Source organism: Chrysemys picta, chromosome 21 (genome assembly GCF_011386835.1).
Source record: "Chrysemys picta bellii isolate R12L10 chromosome 21, ASM1138683v2, whole genome shotgun sequence".
Lineage (NCBI taxonomy): Eukaryota > Metazoa > Chordata > Testudines > Emydidae > Chrysemys > Chrysemys picta.
Window position 1 is genome coordinate 14,322,903 of NC_088811.1, and position 17,118 is coordinate 14,340,020.

General features: G+C 44.8%; 1 protein-coding gene across 10 annotated transcripts in view; it reads left to right on the forward strand.

Annotated features, from left to right (window-relative positions):
- FHAD1 (forkhead associated phosphopeptide binding domain 1) overlaps positions 1–17,118 on the forward strand; it is a 64,126-nt gene that overhangs the window by 27,003 nt on the left and 20,005 nt on the right. For 8 of the 10 annotated variants that reach the window (XM_008167332.4, XM_042852943.2, XM_008167333.4 and 5 more), the window contains 8 exons: positions 118–225; positions 2,367–2,447; positions 8,092–8,244; positions 9,986–10,181; positions 13,578–13,648; positions 14,361–14,498; positions 15,852–15,959; positions 16,797–16,886. In XM_008167332.4, coding sequence (XP_008165554.2) covers positions 118–225; positions 2,367–2,447; positions 8,092–8,244; positions 9,986–10,181; positions 13,578–13,648; positions 14,361–14,498; positions 15,852–15,959; positions 16,797–16,886 — 945 coding nt within the window. The remainder of the gene's footprint in view (positions 1–117; positions 226–2,366; positions 2,448–8,091; positions 8,245–9,985; positions 10,182–13,577; positions 13,649–14,360; positions 14,499–15,851; positions 15,960–16,796; positions 16,887–17,118) is intronic. The other 2 variants (XM_065575208.1, XM_042852941.2) reach the window with 1 other exon arrangement.

Sequence of the window (17,118 nt, forward strand, 5' to 3'; positions counted from 1 at the left end):
AAGTTCTATGTGGACTCTACTGTTTTTAATAAGATTTCCGTAGGAAACAGTGATAGATCTGCTTATGGCATTATTACATGGTAGCACTTTGATATTCAAGTGCTTTCATTGTTTCAGGCTCAAGAGGAACTGAAAAAAGAATGTGAAAGGAAATGTCTGCAGTTACAAGAGATGGGGCGCAGAGAAGGCCTCATTAAAGCTGGCTTGGAACAGGCAAAAGCTCAGGTAGGAGTTGCTGAAAAGAAAATTACTCTGTGCTCTGTATTGTAGCTAACAATAGGAGCGTTTCTGTAGGAAAAAAATGATTTGTAACAGCCATAAAAGCTAGTGAAAGCCAGAGTGCCACAGAGGAAGTATAAATCTGGAGCACAGAACTCTGTGGTTGCTACATTGATAATTCCAAATTGTGTGTATCATGGCTACAGGGTGTGTTTCCATATCTCATTTACAGATGGCTAGTGTTTTATGATGCATAGGCATTTTATGCTCCTTCTTCTTTCTGTTGTCCTCTCCATCACCCAGTCTCTATATAAATCATCCACAACTGCTGCCTGACTCACTTCAAGGAAAAACAAGCCCCTTTGTAAAATACTTTTGTTTAAATATCTACTCTGGTGCAATTACAAATCCTTTAAATGTTTAATGTACTAGTTTGGGGCCCTCTCCTTACAGAATGGAGCCAGCTACCACCATCTTTAAACAAGATTGTTGCTAGCAGGATTCAGCAAAGTTTCCTGTCTGATATGGACACAGATATATTTTTGGTCTGACAATCCTATTAGAACAGTGTTATAAAACTATTCAATCATCTCACTCCCCTCTTCCTCAGTGGCCTATAGCCCAGGGTTGTTAGCAAGGTTCTCGGCAAAGAAATCCTGTTCACCTTGGTCAGAGAAACTCTGCTATAGCGTTAACTTTTTGAACAGGTGTATGCTAATTAGCCATTAATTTTGTGACTAGTGGAGCAAAGGGTAAATATCAGGCCCCTAGTAACAGCTACTTCACTGGGCAGTCCTGCCAGTGTCTAACTCCAGGAACCCACACAATTGTCACAGATTACAAACTCCTTGTCCCAGGAGTGCGTGTGTTTGTAGATGCGTTAGATGAGAGACTGGGTAATGTTTTGTCACAGCCAAGGGAAGAGACAAATACCACCTACCAAACAAAGTTATGTTAAGCTCACTTCACTCAAAATGTTTATAATTTGTTTCTGAAAAATACACAGTGGGTGGCATTTTCAACAGCCTTCAGTGCCGGCAATGGGAATTTTACTTTAGAAAATCGCACCGAGACCATACAGCCTAACAACCTGTTCTAGTCTAGCAATCTGTCTGGTTTGTGTAATTTGAAATGCTAGCAGGGCCGGGAGTTAAGACCTTGTAGAGGGAACTTTGGGAAATTGTTTAAATATCTGACGTGTGATGCAATCTGGTGCCTTTGCTCTCCAGAAACATTTTTATGAGTTTCACAGATAAATCATCTCTGACAGAGGTGCTTTAGTAGTATCCAGAGAGGTGACTCGATCAGAGGCAGAGAACTCAGTTCAATCTTCCCTTCAGATTGGGGCAGGAATGTTAACGAGGCTACTAAGAGCCCCATCTAGCACTTGACCTTTACCACATCTGTTACTGTGGGCCCAATCCTGCTCACAGTAAAATTAATGTCAAAACTTGTATTGACTCTAATGGGAGCAGATTTGGACATCAGCTTTCCAGTGTAGTTCCTCAGTGGATCCTTTTGTTTGTGTGTTTACTACTTATGCAGTTAAATTCTTTCTTCTTCTGTTTTGTATTTTGTTTGTTGTCTTTGCTTAAGAATTATTATAGGGATCCTCATTCTGGTTTTTTAAATGTATTTATGTTTTTATTTTTATGCACCCTTTCTTCACGTTCCTTCCAACATACTGTACTTACAAAAGATGGCATTCCTTTTTCAAGAATCACTTTTAATTCACTGACAATGATTTAACAATCCCCCTGGTGTCTCACTGTTGATTATACCCTTTAACTTAGTAGACAACATGAATAATATTATTAACTACAGGGTTATGCTATCAATGTGGTGTAAACATAGAGTTTAGTAGTAGTGTTTGTTGAGGACTACTGTGAGATGAATTTATAGCCTAAGGCAAGGGCAAGCGTGGTCACTGGGCTCCAAGGTCAATGATCAATGAATACCCTCAAAATTAATTCAAAATTTCTATTCCTGCCCTCTATAATTCCTGAAAATTTTCATAGAACAACATAATTATTAAACTGGTGTGCCCTCCTAATTGACTTTTCAGGACTAGCGCAGACTAGCCAAATGGAGTTTCTGTTGACTCTAGCTGTTAGTGATTTTGTTTACTTTATCAATCTCTGCTTTAGCTGGAGTGTTTCAAAAGGCAAATGATTGAAATCGTCTATTCACAAGAAGCAGAAATTCCAGAGACTGTAACAAATCAACAGGTTAGTTCAGGTGACAGCAAATACAACTTCTTGGTGCTTTTACATTTTGTGGGCTTCTGATACTGAGGGAGCAGATCTTTTTGATTGTGTTTGTTTACACACATTTATTTTGTTGGCCCCCATTCCCAATGATACAGACTCATTTTACCAATTGAAAAACAAAGGTAATTTGTAATGTCTCTGTACCCATCCCAGACTGCTGGAATGTTTTCCATGCAGACAAGGTGCTGCACGCACCTTATACAAGGTGACATATGACACTGGTCCAAAAGATGCTCATGAGTACAGAGCTAAGGTACCTTAATGGAGAATTTTGGAGCAGGGAGGTGGGGAGAGAGGTGAGTTGAATATGATATGGATAAATTGTACAGTCCTGGTAAATGGATCTGGTGTTATATCTGAGTCTTATTTCACTGGAATACCAATTAAGGAACAAGGGCGCTCGTCTTTTAAAAAAATTGTTAAATTCAAATGTTTTACTGCTCCAGGAGTTGGCTTTCTGCCTTCTACCACTTTCTTCATCTAGGTTCAGGAAACCATCTCAGTTAAACACTTGAGTAAGATGTAGTTTAAGATATAATGATTTACTGATTTCACTTGAAAAACCAACAATATCTAACATTGTTGTATTTAAGAAGAAATGTGATCATTTCCCCCTCCAAATTTGGGGCTGAGCAAGTATGCTTTGTCACGGAGTATTGGGGGACTCAGGGCCCTGCACCCCCGGCTTCCTGCGATTCACCATGACTCTCAGCCAGCCAGTAAAGCAGAAGGTTTATTTGGATGACCGGAACACAGTCCAAGACAGGTCTTGCAGGCACAGACAACAGGGCCCCCCTCAGTTAGGTCCAGCTTGGGGTCCCCGGGCATCCCAGCCCAGCCCCCCTTGGGAGGTCAGAGCCATCTCTGCCTCCCAGCCATCTCTCCAGCCTGCTTCCAGCACCCTGCCTTCAGCGACCCCTCCCACCGCCTTTGTCCAGTTTCCCGGGCTAAGGAGTCACCTGGCCTTCAACCCCTTCCTGGGTTCTCATGTTACACTCCCAGGAATGCGCCCCCGGGCCGATCCCATCCTCCAATGCAGACTATCCCAGCACACTCCCCTGTCAGCATCCACAGACCACAGTGAGAACAGGCCCAGTTCGTCACATCTCTCCCCCCTTCGAGACCGAACTGAGCAGGGTCACTTTAGCCAGTGACCCGGGGAAGTTCGAACCTACCCCCGTTCCCATGGATGCCCCCGCATCCCTCCAGTTCCTTGGTGGGAGTTACACCAGGCCCCTTCCGTTCCACGCCCCCCCTTAGGTCGGGGGTGCTTGATGGCACTCGCAGTTCGCATGTGGGAAGGTTTATGCGGCCTGTGCCCTTTTCCCACCCCCATACCTCTGGGGTTCCAACTGGGCTGTGGTCTTCTCCCAGCGCTCCAGTCTGGAGGTCTGTGCTTTGGGCTCTCTTGGTTTAGAGCCGCCCTTTTAACCTTGGCCACCCTCTGGAAAGGATCCTTTATGCTGGGCAAGGGTCCTAAAGCTGTTTTCCCCTTGTCCCAGGCCTTCCTCCCCCTCTGACAGGGGTCACAGGATCCGCAGTACTGTCGGACAGTAACAAAGACCCCAGGCCAGTAAAAGCTCCGTAGCAGCCTCTGCTGGGTACGCCAGGTTCCCTGGTGCCCTGAGAGGGGAATGTCATGGGCCCGGCACAGCAGCTGGCGGCGATACTTCTGGGGTACCACCAGCTGCCTCCTGATCCCCCCTGACTCCATTTTCCCTGGGGGAGCCCATTCTCGGTACAGGAACCCCTTCTCCCACAGGAACCTTTTCCGGCCACCTCGTTCCATGGTCTGTACCGCATTGAGGTCGGCCAGGTCCCTTATCTTCCGCAAGGAGGGGTCTCTCTGTAACTCGGCCTGGAACTCAGCAGCTGGGACAGGGATGGCCACCTGCTCTTTCTCGCCCGCTGGGTCCGAAGCTGCAGCCTCCCTGAGCCGCGTCCCTGGGCGTTCCCTCCCCACCAGGTTAGGGTCCTGCGCCTCAGGCAAGGCACCCCCCCCAAGGCCAGGGCGCAGGGCCCCTCGCCGGCTCTGACTGCGGGTCACAACCAGTGCCTTTTGGGGGTTGCTTGGCCAGTTCTCCAGGTCCCCCCCCATCAATACCTCAGTGGGCAAATACGGGTGTACCCCCACATCCTTGGGGCCCTCCTTGGCCCCCCACTTCAGGTGTACCCTTGCCACGGGCACTTTGACTGGTGTTCCGCCCACCCCCGTCAGGGTCAGGTAGGAGTTGGGCACCACCTGATCTGGGGCCACCACCTCGGGCCGGGCCAGCGTCACCTCCGCGCCCGTATCCCAGTATCCATTGACCTTCCTCCCATCCACCTCCAGGGGAACAAGGTACTCTCTCCGGAGGGACAGCCCCGCGCCCACCGTATAAACCAAAAACCCTGAGTCTGGGGCATCCAGCCCCCTAGAGGAGCTGGCCTGGGGCCCTTCTCTCTCTTGAGCAGTTGATAAGCTGCCAGCCCCTCTTGCGTGAGAAGCCTGCCCCTCGTCCGTCTGGGCCTCTACCAAGTTAACCCTATGCGGGTTCGGTCTGCTCAGTCTGTCCTTGAGCTTGGGGCACTGGGCCCGAACGTGGCCTCTTCGGCCGCAGTAATAGCAGCTCATGTCCTGTGGGTCCCCTCGAGCCGGTCGGTTGTCCCTGACGCTAGGCATTCCCCGTGGGAGGGGATTCCCCATATTCCCTCTTTGGGAGGTCCCAGGGTGACTCTCTCTCTGCATCGCGGCGGGCCTGTTCCTTTGGGGCTCCTCCCTGCCACCCCCTGACCGGCTCTTTACAAACTCATCAGCCAGCTGCCCGGCGTGTCGCGGGTTCTCTGGCTTTCTGTCCACCAACCACAGCCTCAGGTCGGATGGGCACCGCTCATACAGTTGCTCCAGTACCAGCAGTTTAATCAGGTCCTCCTTCGTCTGGGCCCCACCAGCCCACTTGCTGGCGTATCTTTCCATGCGGACGGCTAGTTGCAGATATGAGATCTCAGGGGTTTTATCTTGACTCCGGAACCTTTCCCGGTACATCTCAGGAGTCAGCCCAAACTCACGTAGCAGGGCCTTTTTGAATAGTTCGTAGTCCCCTTTCTCTGCCTCTCCCAGTTGGCGGTACAATGCCACGGATTTGGGGTCCAGTAAGGGGGTAAGGACCCGGAGTCTGTCCGCGGGATCAACCCGGTGCAGCTCGCAGGCCGTCTCAAAGGCCTCCAGGAAGTCATCCATGTCCTCCCCCTCCTTGTATGGGGCCATGATGCACTTATCAAAGCCCCGTGCAGTCCTGGGTCCCCCCTCACTCACCGCAGCCGGGGGTTCGCTGCCCTTCAATCTCGCCAGTTCCAGTTCATGCTGACGCTGTCTCTCTTTCTCCTGTCTCTGTCTCTCATTCTCCTCCCGTTCACGCTGATGCTGTCTCTCATTCTCCTCCCGTTCATGCTGTCTCTGTCTCTCTTCACGCTGATGCTGTCTCTCTTTCTCCTCCCGTTCACGCTGATGCTGTCTCTCTTTCTCCTCCCGTTCACGCTGATGCTGTCTCTCTTTCTCCTCCCGTTCATGCTGTCTCTGTCGTTCACGATCCTCCAGCTCTCTCAGTTTTAGCTCTTTCTCCCATTCCAGCCAATTCCGCTCCCCGGATGCCGAACGTCGCCGGGAGGATCCTCTGCTGGCCGGCGGGCTTCGCCGGGGGGACCCCCTGCTGGCCGGGGGGGTCACGGCGCCTTCGGTATTTGCTGGGCTCCTCCCCACCCTTCCCCTAGGCATAGGAAGGAGGGGTCTCGGGAAGCCCTCAGCAGCCGGCTGACCACTCCCAGCTGGGACAGACACTGGTGCCTGCGCTGCATTTGCCAGGCTGCTTCCCTGAGACACAGGGATCAGTTCATTCGCGCGATCTTCCGCCTCCAGCTGGGCAATGAGCTGTTTTTTGGTGAGCCTCCCAATGCGCAGCTGCCTCTGCTTGCACAGCTCCACCAGGTCGCTCTTAAGCCGCTTGGCATACATCTTCCTGCTGGCCACTCACCGGCCTGTGTGCTCACAGCTCCCCACAGTTCCCAGGGGGACCCCTAGTGTGCCAGCCCTTCTCGAGGTCACCGCCTCTCTGCCAGGGTCGAGCTGCAGACTCCTCCGCCCCTGGGACCACTCGCTGCGATCCCCCCGGGGGACCCTGTTACTGCAAAAGTCCTTCTCGCTGGTCACACACTCCCAGGGGTAATAACCGTCTCTCTCCCACTCTTCAGCAGGCCTGGTCCCCGTCAATCCCCCTTCGTTTTACTGCTCCCCAGTCACTTACTGCAGGAAGCGCCGTCCACGGGGTGCAGTAGATCCCACCGCTGCCACCAGTTGTCACGGAGTATTGGGGGACTCAGGGCCCTGCACCCCCGGCTTCCTGCGATTCACCATGACTCTCAGCCAGCCAGTAAAGCAGAAGGTTTATTTGGATGACCGGAACACAGTCCAAGACAGGTCTTGCAGGCACAGACAACAGGGCCCCCCTCAGTTAGGTCCAGCTTGGGGTCCCCGGGCATCCCAGCCCAGCCCCCCTTGGGAGGTCAGAGCCATCTCTGCCTCCCAGCCATCTCTCCAGCCTGCTTCCAGCACCCTGCCTTCAGCGACCCCTCCCACCGCCTTTGTCCAGTTTCCTGGGCTAAGGAGTCACCTGGCCTTCAACCCCTTCCTGGGTTCTCATGTTACACTCCCAGGAATGCGCCCCCGGGCCGATCCCATCCTCCAATGCAGACTATCCCAGCACACTCCCCTGTCAGCATCCACAGACCACAGTGAGAACAGGCCCAGTTCGTCACATGCTTTAATAGGAAAACACACTTCAGGAAAGTCAGGGTGGGTAAAATTTTACACCAAATTATAGTTTGAATCCTAGATTTCCAAGACTCTGAAAGTTTGCCCATGACCTGGGGAAAGGCTCATTTTCTCTTTCATTTCAGTCAGCAGGATCTGCTGCTGACACTTACTGCATGGAAGTTCTACAAAATGGAGATGATTTGGGTTGCACATTAGAGACATCTTGATCCTGCACGGTGCTGAGTGCTCTGGCCCTGATGCAGCAAAGCACTTAAGCACATATTTAAATTTGAAGCATCCATTGAAGTCAATACTGAGCAGCATACAGATTTGGCAGATAACTACTTTAAAACTACTCAGTTTGCATGCAGCAATCCTGAGTGTGTGTGTGCGTGCGTGTGCTCGCACACATGTTCTTTCATATGCGCGTGAAAATTATTTCAGAGCACAAAATGTGCATGTGCATTGAGAAGCTGTTTTTGAAAATTGGCCCCTTGATGGTGGGATATTCCTTAAACCAACTCATAAAAATTAATTTCTTGGGCCTAGACCCTTAAAGTTATTTAGGATACTCCAAGGTATTTTGCCAGAAGTCAATGGGAGTTAGGCACCTAATATCTTTGAGGATCTGGGCCTTAGTGATTAGTAAAGCACTAAACTATTGTAGTCAATTATTTTACACTGAAATAATAATTGTTGTGAAAAATGTAAGCTTACATTTACTAAGCCATTCTTTTCAAGTGAAAATGGGAATGTCTTCCATTTTTGTGTGCATTTATGTCTTCTTCTTCTGCCTTCATACCCTTTTGTCAGTTAATGGAAAAGATAAGACAGATCACTGATGAAAATCTGCAGATTCATGAAGAGGAGAAGTTATTACAGGAGGAAATCATTTCCAAGGACTCTGAAGAGAAGGAAGTATCTGAAAGTGTTGAGGTGTTGAAGAAATCATTGGATGAATTCCAGGTCACTTGTTTAAGTGCTTTTTATATACTGAAAGTGAATTAGAAGATAATTCAGATATATGGGGGGAGGGATAGCTCAGTGGTTTGAGCATTGGCCTGCTAAACCCAGCGTTGTGAGTTCAATCCTTGAGGGGGCCATTTAGGGATCTGGGGCAAAAATCTGTCTGGGGATTGGTCCTGCTTTGAGCAGGGGGTTGGACTAGATGACCTCCTGAGGTCCCTTCCAACCCTGGTAGTCTATGACTCTATGATTGCACACGATTGTCCTAAACACAGACTTAATTTAGATGTTTAACCAGAGAAAAGATCTACTGCAGATGGTACTCAAGAGATGTGTTCCTGCTCTACAAATCAGTGGCAACGCTTTGTTGTTGTTACAGCTGGACAGAAATATTTGGATGAAACATTTTCCCATCACAAAATGCCGATTAGTCGAAAGTTTGCCTACCTGCCCATCTCCCCTGTTCCTCAGCAGTTTGCCTGATGGGGAGCTTGGGCGCTGGGACTCCCCAGGCTCCTAGCCTCCTTGGTAGCCTGCGTGGTAAGCTGCTGCAGAGTTGGAACTCCCAGGACTTCCAGGCTCCTCCCCATCTCACCCGGTGGGCTGCCAAGGACCTGGGGTTCCCTGGGCTTCCTGTCTGCCAGGCAGGCTGCTGGGAGCCTGGGAGCCCCAGATGTTTAGAACTGCACACAACAAAATCATGGTAATTGCATGTACATATGCAAGTTAGACCTCTGGTTGGCCGTTTGAATACAAAAGTTATGTGGAACTCTAAAAAAAGATGCAGTTCTTTATTTTATTATTTTTAATCTTCCAAGTTAGGCTCTTTAGTGCATCACTGGGGTGTGAAGAATATGATCCATTGTCCATTTGATCTGAACAAACTTTACTGTTAATGTGAAAACCCCATTTTTTGGCCATGCAGACTGCTCAGCAAAATGTATTTACTGAAACTGGAGCAAAGATGACAGATAAATGTTGTCGACTGGGATTTTCAAAGGAGCTCAAGGAAGTTGGGCACCCAGCTCCCAGTGACTTTCAGTGCTAGATGCAAGACTCCTGAGGATACAGTATATTCTTGATTTGGCCTGGATAATTTTTCTAGTATATGGGAGTGGAAAACCACATAATTTTGCTTTTTCAAATTGTCTTGAAATAACTATAGTTATTTCCGATCCTATTGCTGAATGTGTGCTTGATTGACTTTACATTTTAAATAGTATTTGTGTGTGTGTGTGTGTGTGTGTGTGTGTGTGTGTGTGTGTGTGTGTGTGTGTGTGTGTGTGTGTAAAAGTAAAGATACTCTACCTGAAAACAGGTTTGTGGCTGAGGCCCCTAAAAATTACTAGGGGTAATAGTACCAGAGATACAAATATGTTTTATTGTGGAGCACTAACTATTCCCCATCACAGAAGTATCAAAAGTTGTCTGAAATGTGGATCGAAACCCAATTGAGTTCAGAAGACAATGGAAATGGCCATTGCAGGGTAGGGCCTGCTATGCATCACAGTACACATGCAGTATCTGATGGAGTGAACAAAGTTGCATTACATCCTACAGAAACCACTTTCCTGAAAGTTGTTGCAATAAATAAATAAGCATCTTTAAAACAGAGCATGATTGTCGTAGTGATAATACAGTGTATTTTGTTGTAAAGGGTTTATTGTATTAACTGTTGTGTTAAGACACAAATGACCCATAATCATGAGGTTTGGATTGTTTGTTATTAATTCTCTTTCAGGCTTTCTTAAAGACCTCCTATTGCAGCAGTAGCTTGAAAAGAGAGATTTGTAACCTTCAAGATCTGTGCATTGACCCCTCTGTCTTGTGGATCCACACACCAATAGTTGAAATTCTAAGCAGTTTACTCTCATGGGTAGAAGCAGTGGAGCAGCTCCTTCAGGATGTGGGCATTGACATGTCTTGCTCTGACAAAGGTTCTTCGTTTTCTTTTTCTTACGTGATGTGTAAAATTTTTCCTATATACTAAGCATGAGAGTTCAAAATGCAGCTTAAAATACTGTCACGTATTAATCTTAGGCCCAGTATTTCACAATAACTAAGGCTGGGTTTAGCAACTACAGTGTCTTAGAAGATAGAGTCAGCTGGGGACATCTGGAGAGCAGCAGAAAGCAAGAGGAATTGAATAGACAAACAAAACAAGGAAGAACACGTTGTGAACAAAACCACTGCAGATAGTTCTGACACTAGACTTGCCAGCTCTCCTTTTAGTATTTGTAGCTGGGATTTTCAGAAGAGCTTAATGGAGCTAGGTGCTCATCTCCTATTGAAATAGCTTCCTTATTCTCCTGTGCTGACACTATTTTGAACAAGTTTGCAGACCTGCAGCATTGTAAATCATCATTAAAGCCCATGGTGGTTATGGCAAAAATATAGGATGTCATGGCAAAAAAGACAGAAGTTGTCGTTTTCGTATTTAGCAAAAAAGAAGAAAGTAATGGGATACAATATTTTAAAGTTGTTTATTTAGGGAAACTGAGAACAATCTATTAAATATCCTTAATTTTACAAATAAAATATTTAACTAATAGTTGCAATGCATCTTAAAACCCACACTCCATTCCCCTGGACTTTATATAGAGTCAAATGCGTAAAAATTCATGGAGAAGTCTTGCTCAATAGTAGGTAATTCAGGGTAATAAAGATCATTTTTACAAGAAAAACCTAAAAAGCAGTTATTGTCCTTCAAGTCATGTCTGTGACAAAACAAACATTTCAATCATTATTAATCCCTCTTTAAAATACTAATATGTATGGGCTTCCAGTTTCTTAGACCCTCTTAGTAGAGACGGTTCCAAACCAAAACCCCAGCCGTGAACATCTCCAAATTTGGAGAAGTTTGGATCTGGGTCCAAAGCTGTGTGTGAATTGCATGGCTGGTCACTATCTTTATCATGGCCCAAACCAAAACCCCAGTTCCTGACATTCCCAAACTGGGGAAGTTTTGTTTTAAGATTGCAGCTTGGCTCCCTCTGCATCTCTTGGGTTTAGCAAGTGCCTGGGTATTATCAAATCAGCTGATTTCTGCAATGGTCATTATTCATCCCATAGCATTAAAAGAATCCGATGCTGAAGCAATTTCTGTCCATCTGTCTTATTGTTTCCCTATATTTATGGCCAAACTGATAGTCACGTAGAATAGCTGATATCACCTAAACCATATTTTGATCTTTGACCCTCTAAATATACTATTTATATTTTGGATCTTCTGCAGTTTCATATCTCCCTCCAGGCCAGTTATTCTATGGTGGTGATTCTTTTCCTTTTGTGATAAAAGAAAAGGCTCTTGGCAGTGAATTTAGCACTGCTAACTATTTTAGTGCCAGATCCCTTATCTTAACTCAGTGGTGCAAGGTAACAGATTGTCTTGTCTTTCCCTTCCACTTTAATCTGTATTGTGAAACAGAGCAGTTTCTATTCTGATTTACTGAAAATGAGTTAACTTTGTGTGTGGAAAAACAAACAGCTTTTCATGTCTTGATGGAGAACAATACATCATGTCATGCAACTCACATTAAGTAATCCAGTGGCTCTCAAACTTTTTTACTGGTGACCCCTTTCACATAGCAAGCCTCTGAGTGCGACCCCCCCTTATAAATTAAAAACACTTTTTTATATATTTAACACCGTTATAAATGCTGGAGGCAAAGCGGAGTTTGGGGTGGAGGCTGACAGCTCGCGACCCCCCATGTAATAGCCTCACGACCCCCTGAGGGGTCCTGACCCCCAGTTTGAGAACCCCTGATGTAATCTGATCCAAAGGTGATTCCTTGCACTGAGAAGAGGGGAAATTAACTTTTCTCTCACATGGTGCTTGCATATAGAGCTGTAAAAATTGTATCTCCTCATACAATTTGAATTAAAAGGGAGCAGTAAGGCAGGAGGATGGCAAGAGAACCCACACTGTTTAGGGAAACCATGCTAGGATTGTGTTTTAATGCGATTGTGGCTAGCATGGTTTTAAACGTAGTGCCAAAAAGACCTAAGAATGCCATTTACCTAAGGGAAAGTTGATTCCTCCTCTTTTGAAGGAATCCCCAAAGCAGAAATAAGTCGAAACACAGCCACAATAGCAGCATCATTAAGCAACACCATCATTTTGTGATCATCCTTTCAGGGGAAAGTACTAGTTTCAAGCTGTTCTTAAAATGAACCTCATTTAAGGGCGACATTTTATTGTGGCTGTGTTGCAGGTATTGGCCCATTGATTTCTTCAATTATTTTGCATGGTCTCTTTAAATAGCTATAGCAGAGAGGTTTAAGAGAGTCACTGGTGGAGCTGGGATAAGAACCCAGGAGTTCTTGGCTTTCTTGATACTAGCCAGTGCTGCCTCTCCAGTATGATCAAGTGATTCTTATCCAGTGACAATATGCTGCTCCATTGAAGTGTGATTGTCATCCAAGGAAAAAGCTGGTTGTTGTGCCCTCTTCATCACAGGTTACTTACTGCATAAATAAATGAATAGGTAGTGTGTTCCTTTCCTGTGTGAAAACAGCAGAAGGGGAGAATTTATGCTCATTAACCCACTATTTATGAGGACCAAAGCATGAACCACATTTTCTCCTCAGGGCTGAAGCACAGCATGGAAAGGGCATAGCAGGTGGCCTCAAATTCACACATAAGTCAGAAAATCCTGAACAATAGATTTAAAGAAGGGTCTCAGCCCATTCCATATAGTGTCCCCACCTGAGTGACTTGTTCCATTGCCAGACCACCACTCCCAGTCTCACAGGTATTGTAACAAGAACAGGAGTACTTGTGGCACCTTAGAGACTAACAAATTTATTTGAGCATAAGCTTTCATAGGCTAAACGTGTCACAAAGGCCATGGAGGGGGGAGGGAGAAGGAGGAGGGCAAAAAGTTATGCTGCTCCAAGTAGTATCAACTCCTGCAGCTGTTTCTCTCATTTGTTTTATGTATCTGTGAGGTGAATATGCCACATAGAGCGTCTGTTCCTTGACTTCTCCCAGCCCCTTCCCTTCTCAGAGCATGGATTGTGCACATGTATTTGGTAAAGAGGGAGCTAGTAGCAGCTACCCCGTGGCGTTGGATGATTCCATGGAGGCCATTTTCTGACTCTCTTACATCTATTTGGTCTCCTCAGCATTGTAAAAAGGAGGGGAGGATAGAACCTATAGTGAGGATAGTGAAATCTAGGATTAAAAAGGCCAACCTTGAAGCTATTGATTTAGGAAGCAAAACAAACGGCACCCTTGGCTAGGCCTTTCCATGCAGAAGTGAGAAAATCCCCAGGTAATAAAAAAGAGATTATATAAACCCCTGTAATTTTAATTTTCATTTCTTGCCAAGGAATGGCCTCATACATGAAGAGTCTGCTGGAGAATAATCATGAAACTATGGGCAGAATTCAAACATTGCAGGTAAAAAAAAAAAAATGTCATGAAACTCTTTTAGTGGATTTGTATTAAAACCACTAGGGAAGTTGTGGAATCTCCATCGCTGGAGATATTTAAGAGTAGGTTAGATAAATGTCTATCAGGGATGGTCTAGACAGTACACCTCTACCCCGATATAACGCGACCCGATATAACACGAATTCGGATATAACGCGGTAAAGCAGTGCTCCGGGGAGGTGGGGCAAGGCTGCGCACTCTGGTGGATCAAAGCAAGTTCGATATAACGTGGTTTCACCTATAACGCGGTAAGATTTTTTGGCTCCCGAGTACAGCGTTATATTGAGGTAGAGGTGTATTTGGTCCTGCCATGAGGGCAGGGGACCGGACTCGATGACCTCTTAAGGTGCCTTCTAGTCCTAGAGTCTATGAATCTATGAAAATATGGTGATAACTATTAGCGATCTGGTTTAGAGACCTTGATTGATTAATCCAGAGTGAAGCAGAGATGTGAAGTGTAGGATATGCCTGCAATGCAGTGTTATGGAAACAGTCTATGTCCAATGCCAGTTTTATAGCTGAATTCTTTTTTCAGAAGTCCCTAATTACAAATGTTGTTTAAACATCATTCTTTTCTGAACAGTTTGTTAAAATGTTAGTGAACGTCCACATCATTCCTTCTCATTATGCTTAAAGGGCCAGTTCCTTAATATCTTTGTTTTCTAATATTTCTCTATAGGCCCAGTTAGACAAATTACAGGAATCCCAGAATTCTCTGCTACACGAAAAGCTGAATGAACTAAAAGTGGAACATGAGACAGAATTACAGGACAAGATAAAACTAATACTTTTAGAAAAAGAGAGAGAAAATAAAAAGGTATAGTAAAGCAGTTTATTTTTAAAAATATGTTTCTTTTATGCACAAGCAATGTATACAAATACATTGTTGTGTTTTGCATGTATAAAGGAGATAAACTCTAGCCCCAAAATTCAGATCCAGATCCAAACTTCTAAAATGTCCAGGGGTGAAATCCTGGCAGCTTTGAAGTCAATGAGAGTTTTGCCATTGTCTTCAATGGAGCCAGGCTTTTACCCCAGATCTGGTGCTCTGCTTTGGGCCCAGGTCTGTATGTTTCTGTTAAAGTGAGGAGAGAGATCAAGACTTGCAATTACTGCACCAATACTAAATGAATATAAGCAGGGGCCAGTAGAAAACAGTTATGTCGCTGTTAAAAGCATTGTTGGCTAAGGTTTAGAGCAACAAATTGAGAATCAGGAGCCCTTCTGTTCACGGCTCCATAGCTGACTCCTTACCTGAGCCTGGGCAAGAAAATGTAAACCATTCTGTGTATCAGATGACTGATATTTCAAATGGGCTAATAATAGATTAATTTACCTCACAGTATGTTTGTGAAGTGCTTTGATAATTTTGTATAAAAGATGCTTTATAGAAGTACTATAATATATTCAGTATTGATATTGTTTAGAATAACTCCCCGGGAGGCTGAAGCTAGAATTTGCATCTCACCCTTTGCTCCCTCTTCACATGCCCTCACTGGTGGAATGCATATTATAGGGCTGTTTGTGAACGGTGGGATGATGGCATAAATGTATCCCTTTGTAAAACTGCTGTAGCCTCTGTTATGGAAACAGCCCTCCACAATTGAAATATATCAGCATATATATTTGCGAAGAAAAATATCCCTGTTAGATCAGATTTTGGTCTGTGACTTTACCAGTCTTCACTGACTTCCTTTAAATTCAGGGAAATACAGATCTTCAGAATATCTGGGGTTAGTGGGGGGGACACTTACTTTTTAAAAAAAAAATCACAGTTCTCTCCAACTTGACTTAATTTCTTGCTAGTAGCCATATTTCAAATGACACTGTGCATTACAAATTTGCCTGAATTATTCATCAGTCTCCTCTTGAACTTCCTTTCCAGACTTCTGGTTTTCAAATTAATCAGTTGATCAGCAGACCATTCACTTCCCCTTTTCTTTTTGTCATCTCTGCAGTATCTCTGATGAAGTATTCTTCACTCTTCTTTTTAAAGTTGTGCCAAGTCCAGCTAATCTTCCTTCATAATCCCTCCTCCCTCCAAAACCCTGACTCATATTAGTTGCTCTCTGCCTTTTCCGTCTTAACAGTGTCTTTCCTCTAAATAATATTTATTTATTTGTTACACAAACCGTCAGCACTTGGGTGATAATTTGATATGATGTCTCAGATTCTGGACAGTGCTGTTGCTCAGGAAAAAGACAAATTAAAGGAATCTGTGGAGGAAGAAAAGAAAAAGGTCCAACATTTGGAAAATCAATGGAGACATTTGACTGAGGTATTTAGAAATCCAAAGAGATGAAATAGAACAGCTTACATTCCCAATTTCAAAATCCACTCTAAGCTTGGAGCCCATTGGATTGTGTTCGATGAGGGGTTTCAATGTCAGGCAAAACTTAAACAGGAGATGAACGTGATAGCTATACATCCAGCATGTGTATGCACACACCAAACACACACGCTTTGGGAAAACCTTTTTGGGTATGTGCCAATCATCCATAGGGCTCTGAAATGATTAAAGACCTAGAAGCAAGGGAAGCAGCCAGCAGGTAAAGCAGACGAGGATCTGCACCACTTTATTTATAGTCAGATCAATGCACCTGCAGCTGTATTTCTTTGCAGCAACAATGATGTGCAGCCAAGTTCTCTTCCTTGTTGATGTTCCCAGGCCTATATATACTTTCTTTGTCCCTATTCAAAAGGATATATTTGGCACCAATTGGAATTAACTCTGGTACAGTAATAGCTAGTGACCTCTGACATTTTTTTAAATCTGTGCAGTAGAATGCAAAGTCTATAATTGTGAGTTTCTCCAGTTGAAATATTTAATATTCGCAATTTAAAAAAATAATGACTTATTATTTCTTAATTTATTGCAAACTCCTGGTGCTTAAATAAAAATTTTAAATCATGTTTATGACTATGAGCCAAATTCACTATTGGTGTAAGAGGGCACATCACCATTGACTTCACTGGGCATGTGCCTACTTACACATGATTAATTTTCCCAGAGATTACATGTATATAATGGGTTGAGTGGGATTTCAACTCTGTTAGGAATGAAAGGAAAGATTCTGGTTCTTTTTTCTCATCTACTGCTTATTTTCTGATTTAGATCATTGAACTTAAAATGAAAGAAGAAGAAATTGTAAATGCCAAACTGAGAGAAGCAGTGGACAGCTTAGAAGAGGCTAGAAAGAGAGAGGTAACTACAATACTCAGTGGTTTGAGCATTGGCCTGCTAAACCCAGGGTTGTGAGTTCAATCCTTGAGGGGGCCACTTAGGGATCTGGGGCAAAATCAGTACTTGGTCCTGCTAGTGAAGGCAGGGGGCTGGACTCGATGACCTTTCAAGGTCCCTTCCAGTTCTAGGAGATAGGATATCTCCATAAAAAAAAAAATAAAAAAAAATAGAAAGGAGAATATATTTACTAGGT